Genomic DNA, 20636 nt, shown 5'->3' with positions numbered 1-20636 from the left:
GGAAATCTTGTTTTAATCATGAAAAAAGCTTCAAACCGATTTATCGACTATCAAAATAGTTGTCGATTCATTTAGTAATCGATTAATAATAGATTAATCGTTTCAGCTCTAGAATAAAGACAAATGATCTGAAGTGGGATTCCATTTACGTGCTAAATGCTGGAGATTAACGCTTAAAGTTTTCAGGATTTTTAAGTCTTATTTAATATCAAGTTAAAAAAAGACTTACTGTATGCTGATGTAGATTTTATTAGCTGAGCCTTTTGTTAAGTGTTTTTTTTTCCCCACAAACCCTTACAAATTCATCATTCTTGTGACACCACCTCGCTCTCGTACCTGCACAGTCTCCGTCTTAGCAAACTCACTGATGATGAACGGCGTGGACGAGTTGGGCCTGAAAATGTAGGCTCCCGACGGCTGGTTGCTCTCCGAGTTGCCGTCGCTGGCGTTGTACCTGGTTACACGACAACAGCAATGAACAGCAAAGGAGGCGACCGGCAGCCATCTTGGCTCAAATGCTTTTCCCTCCATTCTCGTTGGATGAAAAACACTCACCAGTAGAAATTCTGCGTCAGTTTGATGCTCTGCTCGGTCTCCAGGTTGCTGAGGCTACTCAAGAGGCCGGTGTCTGGGTCAAAGGTAACTCTTAGGAACTGTGGAACATGGACACAAAAAAAGAGAAAATACTCGTATGTGCATTTAAAGCTTTGTCAAACCAGGAAATAATGAGGTTCTCAAATGTCTTGTTTTTGTCCACAAACCAAAATGATTCACTTTTGAATGATTTCTTTGTTAATATGGAGCAAAGAAACCAGAAAATATCCACATTTAAGAAGCTGAAACAATCAGAAATCCTGTTTTAATCATGAAAAAAAGCTTTTAAAAAAGATTCATCGATTATTAAAATAGTTGACGATTCATTTAGTAATCGATGAATCAAGTAATTGTTTCAGCTCTAGCAGCTATAGTCCCAAATATTTTCATTCCCACGCCTTAGTAACGCATGGCCACACATTTTATGTCACCAGAGGGGCTCCGGAGCAGTGTAACTTTTGGTGATTTTTGTTGTTATTATTCTGCCTTTGTTTGATTGCACACTGCATCCTTGATCGGAAAATAATGAATTAAAACTTATTATAAACCACGCCGTGTGGAGACCTTGTTCTGGATGGCTGTGGGAGTGCGGTGGTGTGTGGGAGCAGGCGGAGGCCCGTCCTGGAGCAGGGACACAGAGTAGGTGCTGTAGCCCAGAGGAGGAGCCTGAACCTGGAACACAAGCTCGTTGACAGCGAACCCGCGGCTCCTCCTCACCCCCCGCGTGGCTCTGGACACTGGAACCACCTGCAACACACACAGAAATGTACATCAATAACTAAGGTGAAAGAGCATTAGTTCATAAAACGCTTATACTGATTATTAGTGACGATACATAAAGAAATATTTTAATTTATAGTATTTGATTATTGGCTCGAACATGATCAGTTACTGTGACTATTCACAAAATATTAAAAAAACTAATGTTTTTGTCAAATCATGGCTACATTTATAAAAACAAATCTTTCTACTGGTGGTGGCAGGAAGCATTTGGTCAACAACAAGCTGTTGATCCAATTTACCGGGGTCTTTGAATGCATCTTGTAAGCTGCCATTAGCTCAACAACGGGAATTTAGAATATTCTAAAACCAAAAAAAAAGTAGTGTAAACCACTGTATATCATTAACACAGACAAAGAAAACGTCCGCCTGTGGCTGAACGATCTAAAGACCAACAAAAACACGTCCACATGAAGCGAAACGCTCACCTCACAGTCCACAGGTTTGCCTTTAGGGTCAGAGATCACATACGCCGTTCCATTCACGGGCAGCCTCACCGACCAGGAGACGGGTCGAGCGAGAGGGTTGTACACGCCCACCGAGAACTGACGAGACACACAAACAGATGATCACCATTTACTGAGCTATAACACAAGCTATGTTTAACGTAACATGCACATTTATTAAAAGGTTCAATTATAAAAGGAAGCGAATGTACAGTTATATCTATTTCTGTGTCACCTTCTTGCTGGACTCGGTGAGCGGACACACGCTGATGTTGAGGTTATCGCAGTAGAACCGCTCTGCCGATGAACCGCTGAGAGCAGCGAGACTGTTACTGACCACAACCTGAGAGAGGACGACACAGGAAACATCTGAACTGGAGCCGCAGACCAAACACACGCGATATGGAACAAGTAGTTTCAGCTCCGATCAAATCCAACAATAGTTGCTTTTGGATTTCACATGGAGGTACAAGTAAAGGAATCTATCTATCTATCTATATGTAAATAAACACACATGATTATGTGGTGAACAGTGTAAAGCTGAAAATACCTGACAGTGTTGCCAGCCTTGAGCCAGCCGCCTGGCGTAGTCGTTGGCGACATGTTGCTTCTCTGTGCCGGACACGGCATCGTGGTGCTGAGCCACTGCCATGGCTTTCTCTGCCAACAGCAACAATAAGATATATGTGATCACAGCGGGGTGAGGCCCAAATGCATCCTTCCATTTTCTACGGCTTTTATCCTCCACATGAACCCGGAGAACACACACACACACACGCACACGCACACACGCACACTTGAGAATTTGGTCTTTTATTTGCAATGTAGGCCTCAAGTTCATTGTACTAGCTGCACATGTAACTGGATCAATAACCCTGCAGTACACCAACCATGTGGCCCATTCGCTGCTGTTCTATTCCATTTCAGAATAAAAAAAACAAACTCACTCAGGGTCTGACTGTCGCCTTCTCCAAAGGGTCCCTTCCTGGAGGCGGGGCCTCCGAGCACCTCCAGCTGGTTACACGTCTAAAACATGGGAAAAAACAAACAACTGAGCCACAAAACAACAACAAAAACAAACAAAAAAACAAAAAAACCCATAACATTTCTATTTTTAATTCTAAAACACGACCTGCAGGTTACTGTTGCTGATCCTCTCGTATCGTTTCAGCGCCGGTCGGCTCGTGAAGAAGCCGGTCCAAAAATCGTGAGCGCCGTCTGCGTAAGGGAAAAAGTCGTCCGTTTTCAAAGCCCTGGTTTGGCCAAGATTGGAAAAAAAGAAGAAAGATGAGAAAGGTCTCGCAGCGTTGTGTTTAAGGGCAATAATTCTGACATTCTGCTGGCACAGACACGTACCAGCTCAAGTTTGCTCTGTGCAGTTCCTGTAGGTAACAGGAGGGGGTGGAATAGAGCACATTGACTCTGCTGCCGCTCGCCTGCTTGGCGTTGACGTAGAGGATCAGCTTGTCCAGGTTCTTGTACCACAGGTTGGCATTCTCATACTGGAAGTCTGAGCCCATGGTCATGATGATATGGTTCGTCTTATACACCATAGCCTGAGAGAAAGGAGGCAATTATTTTCTTGTACTGCTGCTATGTCGAAACAATTTCCCCTTGGCGATGAATAAAGTATTTCTTTTCTATTCTATGGGACAGTTCAGGTTTTAGCTGTACAAGTAACTGTAGAAACTGCAGTTTGTGAGTCTTCACATTAAAGTACATGGAGAAAATGAGTCCTTGACACACCGCTGCCTCCATAACTGACTTCAAACTGTTATGGATGTGCTACTTTGTGACTTCTGTGTTCGAAATCCTTTGTTCTTACCGGAGGAAACAACACTTTCTAAATGAGGCAGCAGTGCTTTAAAAACACAGATTATCTCTATGGACTTTGGTGCAGGAGCTCAGAAAAGACAAACAATGAGATCATTTGTAAAAATCTGATCTCCGATTCAAGTTTAGTTGCCTGATAGCTGAGGGTATGAAAGACTTGGAGTAGCCAATTGTTCTGCACAGGGGGCAAAAGAAACCGGCGACCCAAGCTTCAACTCAAAACTAGTGTTTTTGGCCTTCTAAGCCACATAAGCCAAATAAAAGAGAATGTTAAAAGACTTTTTATGAACTAGCAATAAAATATGCAAAGCACTTCTTCCCTCACATTCAGCCTCTATAGCGTATTCTCTGTTGTCCCCGTTTTGCAATGGACTGAAATTTAAATCAGATGATCAAACACCGCGTCTCCACTAACTGGACGTCGTGACTATGAACCATGACTATGAGTTGCAGTTTCTAAAATCTATAATCAGTGTATAAAGTGTATAATTCTGTGTGTGCATGTCGGACCTGACTATTAGCGATGACGAGGAAACGCTTCACCACATCGTCGACGTTGTAGTCTTCCAGGTCAGGGTCGTCTCTGATGGGTGGGTCGTCACAGAGCTGGTCCCAGCAGAAGCCCGTAGGAGGGTTGTAACCGTTGGGAAGAATCCCTGTTGGATTGTGGGGGGGGATCGAGGATTACATGACACAGCAAACAATGGACGTTAAAACAGGAATATGAGAGTTTAGTTTACCAGTGAAGAGGTCAGCCATGGGCGGCGTGAGGCTGTCAGACGCTCTCCACAGCAGCTCCTGCTCCTTCGACCTCATCCTGCGATCTCGGTCTTGGTAGTCGAGGCGACCGAAAAAGAAGCCGTCGTATCCCATCTGCACCAGAACAACATACAGGTAACGGAGAGAGTCTTTAGCTCAGCATAGAAACTCACTTTTACAACAGATGATAACAATAATAAGACACACACACACACACACACACAGCAAAACTGTGGTAAAGATAAATTTGTTACCAAAGGAAAATAATATGAAAAAAACCACAATAGCCTAGGTATTTAAAGTTTTTAAATACCACTTAGAGTGAAATTTAAGACCAAACAAACAACAAAAAAACACAAGCCGCCCAAAACACATTAGTTAGGAACAACTTTGCCTAAATGTTTATTTCAACATAAAAAATAATCATAAAAGCCTACGTCCATTTTCAAGACTTTTGAAAGAGGGATTTAAGACAATTTAATACTAATTAAGGCCTTGTTTTTAGGCCTTTTAAGACTTTTTAAGGATCCACGGGAACCCTGTTATTTGATTCCTAAAAAATAATAATAAGATTACATATTGTACATGTTTTATCTAGAGCTGAAACGATTAATCGATGAATCAGTTATTAATTGATTACTAAATGAATCGACAACTATTTTGATAATCGAATATTTTGCTCTGGATAACAAAGAAATCATTACAAATCAATGATTTTGGTTTGTGGACAAAACAAGACATTTGAGAAGATCATCAACATTTAAGGTTTTCTGATATTCTGAACACCAAACGATTAATCAATTAATCGAGAAGATAATCGACAGATTAATCGATTATGAAAATAATCGTTAGTTGCAGCTGTAGTTTTATCATCTTTGCAGTTAAAGGTGCATCCGTTAAATTAGTCCCATTTGACTTGACCCAGAGGTACAGCATCAGTATCTTTACAACACGGCTCCGTACCTGTGCAAACATGGAGGCGTGTTCACGGGCGTGGCCAAAGGGGTCGATGTGCCAGGCGACGCGGGGACGTCCACAGGCCCCAAATGTCTCATTGAGGAACCTCAAGCCCATGGTCATCTGGTCGATGACGGCGCTGTAGTGAGTCGTCGCCTCGTCGCTCATGCACCAGCCGCCATTCACAAACTCCAGGCGACCTAGAGGAGGACGAGGGGGAGCAGGTTACTGTGTCCTTAGGTGATGAAGTGAAACATGGTCTAGTGTAGATGCAGCATTTCAAGTCACATGTACCTTCATTTACCAGCTGTTTGACCGTCTGCTGCATACTGGAGCTCTGCTGCTTCCACCAGCGGTAGAAAAAGGCCGTCTCCACGTAGATAAACCTCCGGTCAGGATTCTTCAGCAGCTGATCCACCACCGAGTCCAGGATGTACTGCACACCGGCGTGCTGGATATCATTGCGATCTGTATAAAAGTAATGTTAGGGGAACGTTCTGGGAACCAAAGGAGAACGTTCGCTAAAGGTTGTAGAAAAGTATCATTAGGGGAACGTTCTGGGAACCAAACGTGCATCCAAAAACTAACTTTAGGGGAACGTTAGGAAAACTTTCCATACAAACCACAAGAGTACCTAGGGTGGAACCTTCAGGGAATGTTCCGGCAACCAGAACCTTCTGGGAATTTGTATTTGCTAATAACTATATGGTTTTAGCAAATAATGGTGGATACACTGCTGTGTATTTATGAACGTATCTATGAATGTATCTATGTGGGGACCGTGAGTGCAGATATTATGGTGTGAAGACATTTTGGTAAAGGGAGGACATTTTGTCCAGATTCCACTCTTCATAGGGTTGTTCGATGGTTAGGACTTAATTTTATGGTCATGGTTAAGGTGCCTTCACAGAAAATGGATGGTGTCAAAGCATTGTAATGCTAGGAAGTTACTTGTAGTGGTCATGGTAATTAGTAGTCCAAGGTTTTGCCTAAAGGGAACCTTTAGAGAACATTCTCTCAAGGTTGTATGAATGTTGTGTAAAAATAACGTAAGAGGAACATTCTGGGAACCACAAGAGAACGTTCTATAAAAGGTTAAAAGATTGTATGGCGGTTGTATAAAAGTAACTTAGGGGAACGTTATGGGAACCAAAAGGGAACGTTCTATAAAAAGGTTGTTTGACAGTTATATGAAGGTTGTAGAAAAGTAAGAGGTAGTTAGAGGGACGTTCTGGGAACCAACAAAGAACGTTCTATGAAAGGTTGTATGAAGGTTGTGACAAAGCAACGTTCTGGGAACTAAACGAGAACGTTCTATAAAGGTTGTGACAAAGTAATGTTCTGGGAACCAAATGTGCAACCAAAAACTAACGTTAGGGACCGTTAGGAAAACGTTTCGTGTCAACCACAGCAGAACCTAGGGTTAAACCTTCGGGGAACGTTCCCGCAACCAAAAGGTAACGTTCCCAGAGCGTTCCGGGAACCAAAAATTGTTAGCTGTGTGTGTTTGTGTGTCAAAACGAGAGAGACAGACCTCCATAGAAGTACTGGTCCACGGTCTTGAGCCAGCCAACATCATCATGTGTGTGAGGGACCAGGTGAACATTCAGCATGTTGGCTTTGGTCGCGTGACACGACTGCACACACACACAAATACAAACATTATTATATAATACTTGTACTAATTCATCTACAAGTGTGTTTATGTCTCAGTTCCTCATAAAAACAGTGAAACTGAAACTTACTTTAGCTGGGAGAACTTCACCAGCGTTTACTAATTATAGTGTGCTAGTAAACCGTGTTTGAATTTCAAAGAAAACGTAAAGGTCGTGAACGCAACTGACCTCATATCCGCAGGTGGCGGGGCGTTCACTGTCGGGACCGAGAGGGAAAGTTAAAACTCCAGTGAGGAGGCACAGCACAGCCGCAACCAGCCGTGGAGACAACGCCGCCATGTTGGAGAATGAACCACGAATCATATGACTTGTGTTTTTTATGTGAAACTGTGGTCACATGACACAGACAGCGCTCCGCGTCTCTGCTGCCACTAAAAACACAAACACAAGTCTAAAGAGGAAGTGAGTTTGTTCCCTCAGTTCAGACTTACAGGCAGAATCCGGCCGAGACGAAGATCGTCTGTGTGGCAAGATGAGTCACTCCATGGTAGCCAAGGAAAGGGAAAAAAATAATATTTATTATTATTTTTATTTATGTATGTATTTATTTTTTAAATAAATACAAAAATATGTAGGACATAAATGGACTTTTATTAGGTTTCATTTTTGAAATGTGTTGTCTTTTTCCACAAAGAACATTCTTGGAAGTTTGTTTACATAAAGAAGTAAATAAAAGGAACTCGATTCAGACCTGGTTCATTTTATTGCCAACTCAACATATTTGACATATTTCATATTACAAAATCAATAGCACAGTGAAAATGCTACTGGATTCAATTATAGACATTCAGCTTGCGGAATAAAGCACTTGATGGCAAAAAAAAGATTGATCTGCCTAATATAATTAAGATAACTTTTTTCTGGGCCTGCTAAATACAGAGGGTTTCCTGTATATTATTGAAGACTTTTGAACACACATGCCCTTAAATGTAGTAAAGGAAAAGAAGTAGATTGTATTGAACTCTGATAGAATAGAATAGAAATGCCTTCTATTCTATTCTATTCTATTATTTTGTATTTTCTATCCCTGACAGAAAGAAAAACTCACACAGTGCTTCGTCAAGATATTGCAATTCCTCTGGAGCCGCACCATTCAAAAATGGCTTCATGGTGAAGATGATGTCATAAACCCATAAACAGTCAAACAGGAAGTGGAAATGTTCAATTTTCATGACTGTATATAAAATATGATGCCAAAGCTAACTTAGCTTAGCATACAGAAGGAACTTGGCTCTGTCCAGAGGCAACAGAAACTTGAGCTAAAACAGTTATCAGCTAAAAACGGACTATTATTAAACGTAAAAAGAGTAAAAACACGTTGCGCCTTTAATTAATGGGATTCTGTTGTTGTTGTTAGACAGACACTGCTACACTAACTATTTCTTTCTACAAACAGTCTCCGCTAGGCTAAGCTAATCGAATGTTTGCATTAGCTGTGTGTGAGAAAGCAAACGTTGAGTGAGACCACATAGAAAATATAACAGAAATCTCCAGAAAATTCACAGAAAATGCCCGGACACAAATTTTCGAACAGTTTTGGTAGTTCTGTAAACAGTTTTTCACGCAGACATAAGTTGTTCAAGCACATTTCAAACATGGTGAACTTAATTTTTGGAGATTCCTGAAGACAAACCTGTGAAAGGTCGTACCCGAAAACTCTCTCAAGTTACAGGAAAACACAACAGACATGATCCAAAGCAACAACAACTAAAATATGGCATTTCAATTAAGTGTAAATCTACCGCTTTAGTCACTGTACACAGAATTTTCTAAACTGACGGAGGTTTCTCGTGTCAAATATCTTTGCTGTGGGTATCCAAGTAATCACAGGTGCTACATATTTAAATAGCTAAAAAAAAAACACAAAGACAATGTAAGCAGTGGATACATTATTTCACAGAGGACATTCTTACATGTCACATAGTTGGAAAAGCACATTAGTGAATAGGTTGAATTCTATTAAGGTGTTTCAGGTTCAGGATTCAGGATTCAGGCATGTTGCCTTTTTGTTGATTACTGGGATTCATGAGTAGCATGGACCCTTTGTAAAATATAATGGTTAGTAATGCCTGGGCATTTCAAGATGATGATGAGTAAGTCATAGGCTGCATCCTTCAGAGTCTACATTTGAAGGCTCACTGTACCATAACACCACAACTCAGCCATTCCATTTCACAGACTACTTCAAATGTGGCTGATAAAATGTGTCCCATCCATTCCCAGCCAAATGGGTCCCAGGATTCATTGAGTGCTGGAGATTTTAAATAGTTCCCCCCCCACAGATCCTCTCATTTCAGTTCAGCCCCTGAAGTAAGCCCTCTACATTGAGACACCGTGATTCCAGATTCCATGATTTTTGGAATATTGTCACAAGACACAGAGAGAAGAGAGAAAAAGAAACGTGTGCCTCTTCACTTTAATGCTTGAGGTAAGCTTGTCTTACACCTGGTGCCGCAGGCGGCTGTTCGCAGCGTTAGCAGAACAGTTTCAGTGAAGCAAGACATGCTAATGTTGCTAAAGGGACAGCGACGACATCCACAGTTGGTTGAACTATCCGAAAAAACACCCGACAATGGGGGAGAACAGTCCTGTTTGAGAGCTCTGTTTGGGCGTAAAAACACAAAACAGATTGAAGCGGCCGTGCCGGGATATTTGCATAACATCGATTTGATTAGCCTTGCACTGCTGCATGCAAAACTAAAGGTTTCTTAACGTTAGCAGCAAAGTGAATTAGTGAAGTGAATGCATGATGCACCACGGCAACACAGTGACACAGCCCTATTTAAAGGTAATTAGCAGTGTTTTGAGGACTCCACCACGTATGTGTGAGTGCAGCTTTAGTGTCAAGACCCTGAGACTGAGAGACCCACGTCACAGACAAAAACACTTTAGATCAGCGATAGCTGTAGCTATCGAGCTAATAAACACAGGCTTGAACTAAAGGATTTCAGTGACAGCAGGTTCAAGTAAAGGGTCCCAGATACGGAGAAAAGGCAGGGTTAAGTTGGGTTTCCATTGCCTCCACCTTGTGGGCAGATGAGCAGCGTGGAGTCCAGGTCCAGGCGGAAGGCCGGGTACAGCGGCTGTGAGAACAGGCAGTGAAATGTGTGTAGGAGCACCACTGTGTCTGACATGCTGAAGAAGGATAACACTCCTTTCTGGCGCTCCAGGAAGACACCGATCCTGGGGCAGGGCGGCGCAGCCACAGTGGTCTTACGGTTGTCGTGCCAGGCGGCGTATCCCGCATGCGTACACCGCAGCCGCCAGGAGTTCTCATTGCGGCCAAGCAGGCAGGGTTTTCCGCCGCCTTTGCGTCCGATACCCCGATATGTGACGCCAATGTCGATCCATCCTCCGCCCCTCCACTCCACCTCCCAGTAGCTGGCACCAGCAAACTGGCCTTCCCGACACAGAACCTGAGCCACTGAATCAAAGCGCTGTGGGTGAGGGGGGTAGGACTGGGGCTCCTCGCCACAGTGGGCACCCTGGAGCCCCTCCAACAGACTCAGAGTAGGGTGGGCCGTATTGGGGTCCAAGGACAGATGACATGAAACTGCAAAGAAAGAAAGACAAGATTTAGGCTTACCGATTCTGCACATAACCTACCCAAACAATTATGAACAATAACATGGTTTCAGGTCTTGAAATCCATACATTTCTTCCCAGTTACTCCTCTCATGGTTTTTATTGGATGATCTGAACAATGAAACTGTCACTGCCTAAATACTTGAGGCCAATTCATAGTTCCTGAGTCCCCAAAGGTCAGCTACGGTCCAATTGACTCCAGTCCATTGTCGCTAAGGGGAAACTTGGATTTGTAAGGTCAGCAATTCAAACTCATGGCTTCTATACATTCTTGGTAACTTCTGTAGACAGCGGCTGTAGGAAATTTAGAAGCAGTTATTAAAAACCAGGAAGAGATAATTAACATAAAGTCAAGTGAGTTAAATGTCATCCACCCATTTCTGTTGATGGCCCACCCAGACCCTTAACGGTCATCTACTGTATGTGGTGCCCAAAGATTTTGGATCACACAAACCGTTCTAGTTGATAGCACATGCTCCAAGTACAACATATTATCGGAATGGAGTAAGATCGGGTAAGCGACGCCAGACTGATGCAATCCCTGACTGAGTAGGGGTATGAATTATTGCATGAGCAGAACATGCAAATACATAATGTGGAGAGCATGTAGTGACCTTCACATGTATCCTTTTAAGTTGGTATGGTTGTTAAGCAAAGCATCCACTAAAAGTCAAGATTTTCAGTCAACAAACATGGATGACGGTGCAGAAGATGGCACAATGTACGTATTAGGACATTGTCGAGTGTCTTGCAGTACTGGCTACAATGCCTCTGACAATTTTCAGTGGTAAAGACAGAAGATAGTGTCTGTTTCCATCTGATGAAGAGCATGAACAAGCCTTAAAACACCATTCCCTGTTTTAAGCTGACATTTTGGCACAGAGTAGATAAACGACACAAATGTCCTTAATCCTTTGTCCAGATGATTTATTTATGTCTGACAAGGTGCTGCTGCGCTGTCACTCTGCCAGCTAGCATGTTTCTGCCGCGACAAGACACTGGTTGGTCTTAATGAAGGGCCTAGATGTCATAAATACAGTATGAACATTATCCATCATTGATGAGGGTCCAGACCGGGGCTCTCAGATTCCCCAGCAGGACTCACTCATTATTTGGCGACGAGGAGCATGGCCAGGAAACGGGGTCAAAGACAGGTGCGGCTGAACAAGAGGAAGATGGGGGAATGACACACAAGGCGGTCATGTGATGCAAAGAGGAAAGGTGGAGTGGAAGAAGAAGAGTGGAAGGAGGAAGGGACCCAGTAGGTTGGGAGTTTCAGTCAGAAGACGACCTTCTTTGGACGTAGAAATAAAACATTGTATGAACTGCTGACTAATAGGTCTTCAAGTGTTCCTTTTTCAATGATGAACATATGATAAGCAGACAGGGGCAATAACACCACCCTGTTTCTGTCTACAATGCCAACACACAGATAAGACTGAAAGATGGAATACTTACACCTAAGGAAAGATGCCCTCATCCTCTGATCAGCCGGCTGCAGAGACAAAGGGGACATAGGGAATGACACCGGCACTGCTGGAAAAGGACAGACAACAAAAAAGAACAAAGACGAGCCATTATTGATGTTGAAAAGGATGAGAAAGCACAAACATTTGAAATGGAACACTTGCTTAAACCATTCCAGGATATGACAGACAAACCCATTGGCAGATCAAGTGCCAACAAGGAGGAGCCCCAACAACCAAGTAAATCAGTAGAGCACAGAGCAAACGAGGACAGTGGAGGAGGTTAAGACAATATATGACTGCATGCACTGGAATAATGCAATATACTCCATGTTGTAATCCAGCTGGCCCACCATGGCCGTTGCGCACTACACCCTTAGGCTGTTAGTACTGTTAGTACAGACACACACACACGACGTCGGAGCCAGTATTAGTTTAGGGTTAGTTTAATTTGTGAACAGTTAAGTAGTTAGCCTTAAGTCTTGACTTTCATTAGTTGAAGGGTATCGTGGATATCTTTGACAGCTATGATAGAGGGATTGGGAGATCATCATCATCATCATCATCTAACCGCTTTATCCTCCACCAGAGGGTCGCGGGGGGTGCTGTGCCAATCTCAGCTACATCGGGCGATAGGCAGGGTACACCCTGGACAGTTCGCCAGTCCATCGCAGGGCCACACACAATTAGAGACAAACAACCATTCACTCTCACACTCACTCCTACGGTCAATTTAGAGTGTCCAATTTACCTATTCCCCACATTGCATGTTTTTGGACTGTGGGAGGAAGCCGGAGAACCCGGAGAGAACCCACGCACACACGGGGAGAACATGCAAACTCCATGCAGAAAGGCCCTTGTTCCAACCGGGGCTCGAACCCGGGTCTTCTCGCTGCAAGGCGAGAGTGCTAACCACTACACCACCGTGTGGCCCCGGATTGGGAGATATGTACTGGAATATATCTAGCAGTTTTGTAGGTGTACGTGCTAGTCAGAATCTGTACTAGGTTTGTTTTTTTTGACCGTTAGGTCATGTTTCTTGCCTTGGTGAGTGAGGAATTAAAATGGTACCTATGAGTCAAGCCTCTAGGAACCTGCCAACAGCTAATGACTTTCAGTGGCTTAGGAATTAAGTGTACGTTTACCACTACTACACACGGGACTTCATGAAGTAAACCCGATTATACATCCACAGAGTTAACAAGCTACACCTGCCTAAGTGGCTTTAACGTTAATAATTAGTTAGTTGCTAAATCTACCCTTCTTTTCCATGCAATGCTAAAAGTAGCCGGTAGTGCAAGTTTTTAAACCTGCTAATTTTTTTTTTACACTTACCCACAGTGGTACCATGTTGACCTGCAGTCGGCTGCATTTGCTGAGGTTTGGTGTTCTCCACACACAGATTTCTACCACCTCCCAAATGCAATGAACATGAGTGGTATTTGAATATAAATATGCATTTCAGTCCAACAAAATGAAAAACAATGCCTCAGTAGTCCCAGTTAGCAGTGTTTTCTCAAAATAAAAACCTAAAGTTACAGGCGATTAAAGGCTACAAAGCCATGCAAAAAATGTTGTGAGTCACGGCAGTGCTTTTAAGGTAAGTGCTAATATCGGCGGCATGCTAATATGCTTACAAATGACAATGCTAGTATACGGATGTTTAACAGGCTCAGTGAAACATTTAACATGTTTTCTTTCTTTAGCATTTTAGCATGCTCCCATTTTATACAAAGCACGAAAAGAAAAAAAATGTGGTAATGAACAAATGAAGATTGTTAGCGCCTGCCAAGAAGAATTGCCGGTTTGTACAAAATTCTAGTTAATTCAAAACACTGTAGTGAAGCAGCACGAAAGTCAAAGTTCTTCTGGCCCAACAGAGCTCATCAGTGTGGTGCAGGAACTTCAGAGTTTATTAATTTTCTGAGTAGAAAATTCAATTTTCAGCTACAATACCATGACCATCAAAGGTCAACTCACAGGTTACAAGATGTGGAAAGGTTTGACGTAATTGAAAAACCTTGAGCTTGTATGATATTGTGTGTTTTAAGAACGACATGTTTTATTCGCAATGCCAAGCACTACATTTAATGATTTCTTTGTTATATGGAGCAAAGAAACAAGAAAATATTCACATGTACGTAGCTGTACGTAACAATCAGAAATCTTGTTTTAATAATGAAAAAAGCTGTTGTTTCAGCTCTAACACGGTCGTGTACCTTTTTCAGTTTTCCAATATAGGCTTGGTTTCAGACATAGCGTTTCCTCAAATGTCAAAGGAGAAAATGTATGATGGGAAAATGGACTTCCTGAACCACAGCCACTCTAGAAGCGGGCACTAACTGAGTTCAAACCTACAGTAAATTTCCACTCTTCCTGTAAATGTCTTTGAAAGCCTCCATACAACTAATTCATTTAAACTACAGGAAGCCGCACTGAATTTCAATCGGACTACACTAAACTGATTAGGACAGAGCAGAGCGGGCTACGAGCCAGGATGTCTTGTATTAGACAACACCGGTTGTCTTCGGCATCAATAATTGACACATCCCCTGTTCCCTTGTGGAGTTGAATGTCATGTCAATACCTGCAGCATAGTTGAATTGGGTCACCTCAGACATGACACTGTCACAGACTGTGAGTGTGTGTGTGTTTGTTTTTGTGTATCGTGTTTCTCATGCTTACCTTTTACGCAATCTCCACCAGACACGTAATTCTCATTGACTGGAAGACAAATGATAGAGTTAAATTGAGCTATTGAGCAAAAATTACATTTCTAAACAAGTGAAATTTCATATTATGGTGACATATGGTGCGTTCCATTTGTCGTCAGAACTCAGAATTGAATTTGGATTTCAAACTTGGAGCAACCTCACCAACCCCAACAGTTGTTCCACACTAAATAATCCGTACACATAATACTGCTTTTAATTTTAACTGCAAAATACCATGTCGGGTGTCATCGACTGGTATTGCCAACAACAGCAATAGTTCAAACGTATTTGAGGTGAAATGGAAGGGTCAACAGTGCATAACCAGTTTGAAAAACAACATTGTGCTCGCTGTGGTGTGTTTCAATTGGATTATGAGGGCCGGTGGGTTTTAAAGGTAGAGTACGTACGATGTTTCTGGTGTCAGAAACATCCTACGTTTTTTTTTTTTTGCTGGTACAAATAAGACGGATCAAAGAATACAAGGTAATAAAAATGAGTTCCTGGTGAGAATGTTTTGCTACCGACGCAGACCCACATTTGAGTAAACAAAACCAACATGTGGAAATGCTCTCTGTGGATGTGGAACGCAGCAAGTATGACCCAGCCCTGACTACAACTTCTCCGTTGAATCGATTGCTACCAACATCAACAACTTCCTGCACAACAAAGAAGCCTAAAATAAAGGAATAAGGGTCATAAGATTCAAAACCCTTATCATCAGGTACAATTTATCCCCAAACCTAACCACTTTACAGCAAAACCAGACACGGCATGTGTGTGGAATTGTAAAATATCCATCTCATGTTGTGATAACACAGTATATTTACAACATCATATCACGTCATCCTGCCTGTAGAAGACTTGGTGTACCTGCGCGACTGACTTTGTCGACCTCCTCCCTGCAGACTTCCTCTATCCGGCTGCGGAAGTGACACAGCGCTCTCCTGGCTCCGCTGAAGGCCTCTGTGGGCAGGCTGAGCGCTCTGGAGTGGCGGCCAGCAGTAAGAGGGACACACAGCAGTGGAGCTACCTGAGCCAATAAAAGACAAAGAGTGGGAAAAAAAAACAAACAAAAAAAACAAAACACCACCCGACCGTCATTAACTCCTTGTTCAATTGAATTTGTAAATAGCACCGAGGCGTGTGCAGTCTTTTTCCACTGCCGACTCATTCTTTCCCCTCATCCATTCTTTCACCAGCTCCACACTCATCTCCCTGGGTTAGCACTCTGGGGAGTTCTTGGGGTTTCCAGGATGCATTATTATCAAGACAGAATGGAATATGATTATCAAATGTGATAAATGACATCAGCTCACTTGTGTTCTGAAGAAAACCTCTCGAGATGAGTGCCTGCTGCTAATACAGTAGCGCTCGAAGGACTGGGGATTATTTACAGTTACAGAGAACCCTGCATTAGTAACAAGATAAACTTACAGCCAAGTTGAGGTTTGTGCATCCAAGTGGCGCTGCAACAATTCAATCAATTACTCGCCGACTTTAACATCCCAGTTTTATTCAGAGGTTGTAATTCCCCAGTTATGAGAATGGAGTTTTAATTGAACAGCCCCCATGAAGTTGTAATTTCAAGTCGTCCCAGAGTTCACTTCTGTTTTTGTGTGTCCAATTTAATAAACAATAAGTGTTTTTATGTAAGAAATACTGTGTGATGTTTTAATTAAATGCCGTAATGCAGCATTAAAGCTACTATAAGTGTGTGGTGCTTTTTTGTTTTTCTTTTTGCTGCCCTCTGCTCGTATTTACTGTTTACTCTTTGTAAACACTTACCTTAGATTGTGTGTGCTCACAATCTTTTGCCAATAACAGTTAGAGAGGGTAATAGGAAGAGATTCACGTGTAGTGAGGCCAGCTGAGCTAGCGGCACATGTAATAGAGCTCGTGGTGTCCCGACACAAAAATTCTAAGTTAGTCCTTCATTTTGAGCAGAGTCAGTCTGCCGTGACGTGTCAACTTAATGTTCAAAAATCCAAACTCATCATCAGTTTGACTTAACTGATATGGGAAAATAGTAAAATACTCTTCTCGGCTGCAAACCGGGGCAAGATCTCCAAACTGGAGCCAAGTTAAAAATGATTTAACGGTCTGTCATACAACTTAATCTTCAAAAATCTGTCCCTTTAATGGTGATAAAAAACAATTGATAAATAATGGAAAGATTCATTACTGGCTGATTAAAATGACATAGTTGCAGCCCAAGACAGATCACCAATCCTCCTCACCTGTAAAAAGTGTGCGCTGTCCTCCGTTTGCAGCAGCTGACCGATCTCCTCGTCTCTCCTCCTCAGCTCCTCCACGTCCTTCTCCAGCATCTCGAGGTCACGCTCGGCCCGACCCACCAATGCTCGCTCCTTCGCCTCCAGCCTCGCTCGGACCTATGGCGCAGAAGCAGATGTATGGGCATGGATGTAAGTGAAGCAGGGAGTCGTGGAACGGTTTTAACGGTTTTAACGTCACTGCTCATCCTTGAAGATCCTGGTCCTCACCTCTGCTTTGGATTTCTCCAAGCGGAGCGCCATGTCGGCAAACAGAGCCTCGCTGTCCTCCAGAACAGCCGACGCAGACACCTGAAACACATTTACATTACATTTAAGCATTTAGCATTCAAGCTTTTATCCAAAGCAACTTACAAAAGATGAATAAGCTACATAGAAGAAATCTTGGAAAGATCTCCACTAGATAGGAACAGTGGACTGATGGTGGTGAGAGTGCCTAGGTGGATCCAAGTGCAGAAGGTGATAGTGCAGGGGAGGGGGTAGGGGTAAGGTAAATGACAGAAGATGCTCTTGGAAGAGCTGGGTTTTCAAGAGCTCCTTGAAGACAGACAGGTACGCCCCTGTTCTGTTAGCGCTCGGTAGGTCATTCCACCAGTGTGGAACGACACGATGAAAAGAGTCTGGATTGTCTTGTGCGGGGTGTTGGCACAGCCAGACGACAATCCTTTAATGAACGGAGTAGTCGAGAGGTAACATAAGCCTTTAGGAGGGCATTTAAGTGGGTGGGAACAGACCCATGAAGACCCTGCTGTGAACAGAAACACACATATCAAACGTCTGGAAAACCTTTTAATTATGTATGACATTCGTCCTGCCAAAGAAAACCATGCTCCAAACGCAACAGATTTCCCATGGTTAAACTTTAATATGAACCCACCGCAATGCGTCTCCTTAATTTCTGACTAAACGATCCCGCTCCTGCAGAAATAACAGTAAGATAACGTGAAGAAAGCGGTATTTTCCTGGGAAGTTTTTGAGTTTCTTCAGTGTCACGGATAAAAAAAAGACACCGAGAGCAAAATCTTTCATTGCAAACAACACGGACTCATGTTGCCGAGGTCAGAGACGAATCTCAACAATAGAGGAGAAACAACAACGGTTCAGAGGATGATGTCAGTCTGAGGTCGTCTTTAGCTAATGTACAAGACGGCTGGAGATAAAAGCTCACAGGAGGGTGATAAAGAGTCTTTTCTGGGAGAGTGTTAGTATGATTGTGTGTGTGTATTTAGTCTTTAGGACCTGGCATAAACACTGACCTTGTCAGCACCAGTATTCTTCATGGAGACACTAATGGAAAACCGAGTAGAGGCATAGTGGAAAAGCACCATTAGAGTGTCCAATTAACCCAGTCAATCTGGAGCAAAGGGGATTGTGTACCTTGCTCACAGGGAGTCACGGTCTGTAGAGTCTTTAAAAGACATGGACCAAAAGGAAAGACCAACAGCACTGAACAGTGTCAGCATAACCATCTGAAGCCATTGAAGCATCTGAAGCTCACCTTGAGGGACTCCAAGCTCTGCTGAAACTCCTCTATCTCCCTTTCTCCGATACGAATCCTCCCCTGCATCATCCTCTGAGACTCCTGGAGCTGCAGCTGAGAGAAACAAAGAGAGACTGATGAGCAGACAGATAGACAAATGTTACTGAAAATGATTCAAATATCCATTTTCTACTACTCTTGCTGACTCGGCCTCCATAGGTGGCGCTGTATCTCTCTATAAGCTATCGGTTTCCTGTTGACCTTTATGTCACAGAAAAACAAACAGTGAATGGCGAGATGGACCATGCTGTGGCTCTGTTATGTTAGTCTGACTAAAACTAGCTCGATTTTAGTCAGACTAACGTGTTTACATGACATTAAGAAAACCAAATTATTGTCTTAGTCTGACTAAAATCGGACTTTTGACATGCAGGCAAACACACCGACTGCTGCCAACGTATCAGTACACTTCAAAAACTATCTATCAATGATCCCTTTAATCCGAGAAAGGTAATCATTGAATGAGCAATAATCAGATTAAAGCACTGTCATTTATTTCTGTATACAATTATAAAGTCTTGCTGGTGTTTTCACAGTTGTGAAATCATAATCAGAGTTTACTTTACAGGCTGTGAAAACTGGAATACTCAAATGGCAACTCATGTAAACATCATCACTATCTCAATAATGTCTTATCCAGATTAAAGCCTTAAACCTTTATTGGTGTAAAATGTAAATTCGAGTCTACTACAGTATAGGCAGCACCTGTCTTCTGGCTCTCTGGGCGTCCACGCTGTGCACCTCCTCCTGGTCGGCCTCGCACAGCAAACAGTCCCCGGTCCACTCCCCCGTGGCCTCCGCCTCGGAGCCGGTGCCCGCGGGCTCCAGACCGAGCCGGTGCTGAGCGCACAGCCGCTCCGCCAGACACTCCACCGCAGCCACCATCTTGTGCCGCCTCAGCGTGCCGACCTCCCGGTGTGGCAGAACGTGGAGCTCGCAGAAGGACGCCAGGCAAACCAGGCACGACTTCATCGCCCTCAGCCTCCCCTCCGCGGGGCAGAAGTCGCACGGCACCTGCCCGACACCCACCAGGTAGAGCTCCGGCGCCGCGGGCACCTCGCTCAGCTTGAGCTTCTCGACGACCTCGGCGAGCACCGTGTTCCTCCGCAGCACCGGCCGCGGGCTGAACGCCTCCCGGCACTGAGGGCAGCTGAACTGGCTCGACTCCGCCTGGTCCCAGTAGTTGTTGATGCACGCCATGCAGTACGTGTGACCGCAGGGGATGGACACCGGGTCCTTGAGGATGTCCAGGCAGATGGGACACCTGAACTGGCTCTCCGTCACCGAGATGTTCGCTTGGGCCATGTCTGTCTGTCTGTCTGTCCTGGAGCCGGACCCCTGACCTCTGGTAGAGGACTCACTTCTGTCCCTGGCTGGTCCAGGTCCACTGTGTGTTGTTTTTAAGGGGCGTGGCCACGAGATAGTAGCTGCCCTTCCGCAAGCACGCGCAAGTAGTGCCATACTACCCTCAGTACTGTCTTACAGGTACAAGTCAAATCTTAAAGGATCATTCACTCACTCACTCACTCACTCACTACATTGTGCCAGTTACTCCTTTTATGCCTTTCTGTGAAGATACAGTGTTAGAATCACTGTGAAAAAATATAAATAGAACAACAGACACACAGTAAATAGTGCTTATTCATTACTTTATGACATAGCAGTTACTCATTTCAGTTCACGTCTTACTCTGTCATGAGATATTGTGTTTGCACTCACTGCAGGAATGGAACAGTGAGAGTACAGGTAAGGCTAAAGTGAGGCTGTGGTGTACAAAGGAAAAAGCACAGTATGTGAGGATTATGTGAGCATAGCTCCCTCTGCTGACCGTTTTCTGTAGCAACAAATAAGTCACTTCTCACTGTCTCAGTACAAAACCCAAGGCACACGATCATAAATGTAAGTTTATTATTATTTTTATTTTTTTTATGATGAATAAAGCAGCCATACCAGTCTCTCCAACACCTTGCACGATCCCAACCGCAGTTCCATCAA

The 20636-nt window shown here is 43.4% G+C and overlaps 2 protein-coding genes across 5 annotated transcripts in view; both read right to left on the bottom strand.

Moving 5' to 3' along the window:
• The window catches only part of man2b1 (mannosidase, alpha, class 2B, member 1), a 14715-nt gene extending 7295 nt beyond the window's left edge, over positions 1–7420 (bottom strand). The window contains exons 1-15 of the mRNA XM_044016069.1: positions 7214–7420; positions 6904–7006; positions 5664–5837; positions 5376–5569; positions 4394–4526; positions 4164–4309; positions 3177–3376; positions 2953–3073; positions 2768–2846; positions 2371–2480; positions 2056–2163; positions 1803–1919; positions 1159–1341; positions 556–653; positions 337–454 (exon numbers count right to left, since the gene is read on the bottom strand). Coding sequence (XP_043872004.1) covers positions 337–454; positions 556–653; positions 1159–1341; positions 1803–1919; positions 2056–2163; positions 2371–2480; positions 2768–2846; positions 2953–3073; positions 3177–3376; positions 4164–4309; positions 4394–4526; positions 5376–5569; positions 5664–5837; positions 6904–7006; positions 7214–7348 — 2019 coding nt within the window. The 5' untranslated portion in view covers positions 7349–7420. The remainder of the gene's footprint in view (positions 1–336; positions 455–555; positions 654–1158; positions 1342–1802; positions 1920–2055; positions 2164–2370; positions 2481–2767; positions 2847–2952; positions 3074–3176; positions 3377–4163; positions 4310–4393; positions 4527–5375; positions 5570–5663; positions 5838–6903; positions 7007–7213) is intronic.
• A 309-nt stretch (positions 7421–7729) lies between these two features.
• On the bottom strand, positions 7730–20482 carry LOC122760882 (E3 ubiquitin/ISG15 ligase TRIM25-like). Of its 4 annotated transcripts, none has more exons than XM_044016077.1 (9): positions 19347–20482; positions 18600–18695; positions 17312–17392; positions 17048–17200; positions 15681–15840; positions 14782–14820; positions 13432–13509; positions 12089–12163; positions 7730–10598 (listed from the first exon to the last, which is right to left on the bottom strand). In XM_044016077.1, exons 1-9 carry the CDS (start codon positions 20100–20102, stop codon positions 10045–10047), a joined length of 1992 nt encoding a protein of 663 aa, XP_043872012.1. In that variant the 5' UTR covers positions 20103–20482; the 3' UTR covers positions 7730–10044. The 4 variants fall into 4 exon arrangements, with proteins under 4 accessions (XP_043872012.1, XP_043872011.1, XP_043872014.1 ...); XM_044016076.1 differs by having other exon boundaries at positions 12089–12166; positions 19347–20481; XM_044016079.1 differs by lacking the exon at positions 13432–13509 and having other exon boundaries at positions 19347–20481.
• Positions 20483–20636: the final 154 nt, after the last annotated feature.

This window comes from Solea senegalensis, unplaced genomic scaffold (genome assembly GCF_019176455.1).
Source record: "Solea senegalensis isolate Sse05_10M unplaced genomic scaffold, IFAPA_SoseM_1 scf7180000014119, whole genome shotgun sequence".
Taxonomy (NCBI): Eukaryota; Metazoa; Chordata; class Actinopteri; order Pleuronectiformes; family Soleidae; genus Solea; species Solea senegalensis.
Note: the sequence above shows the minus strand (reverse complement) of the source record. Positions and strands in the feature narration are given on the sequence as shown.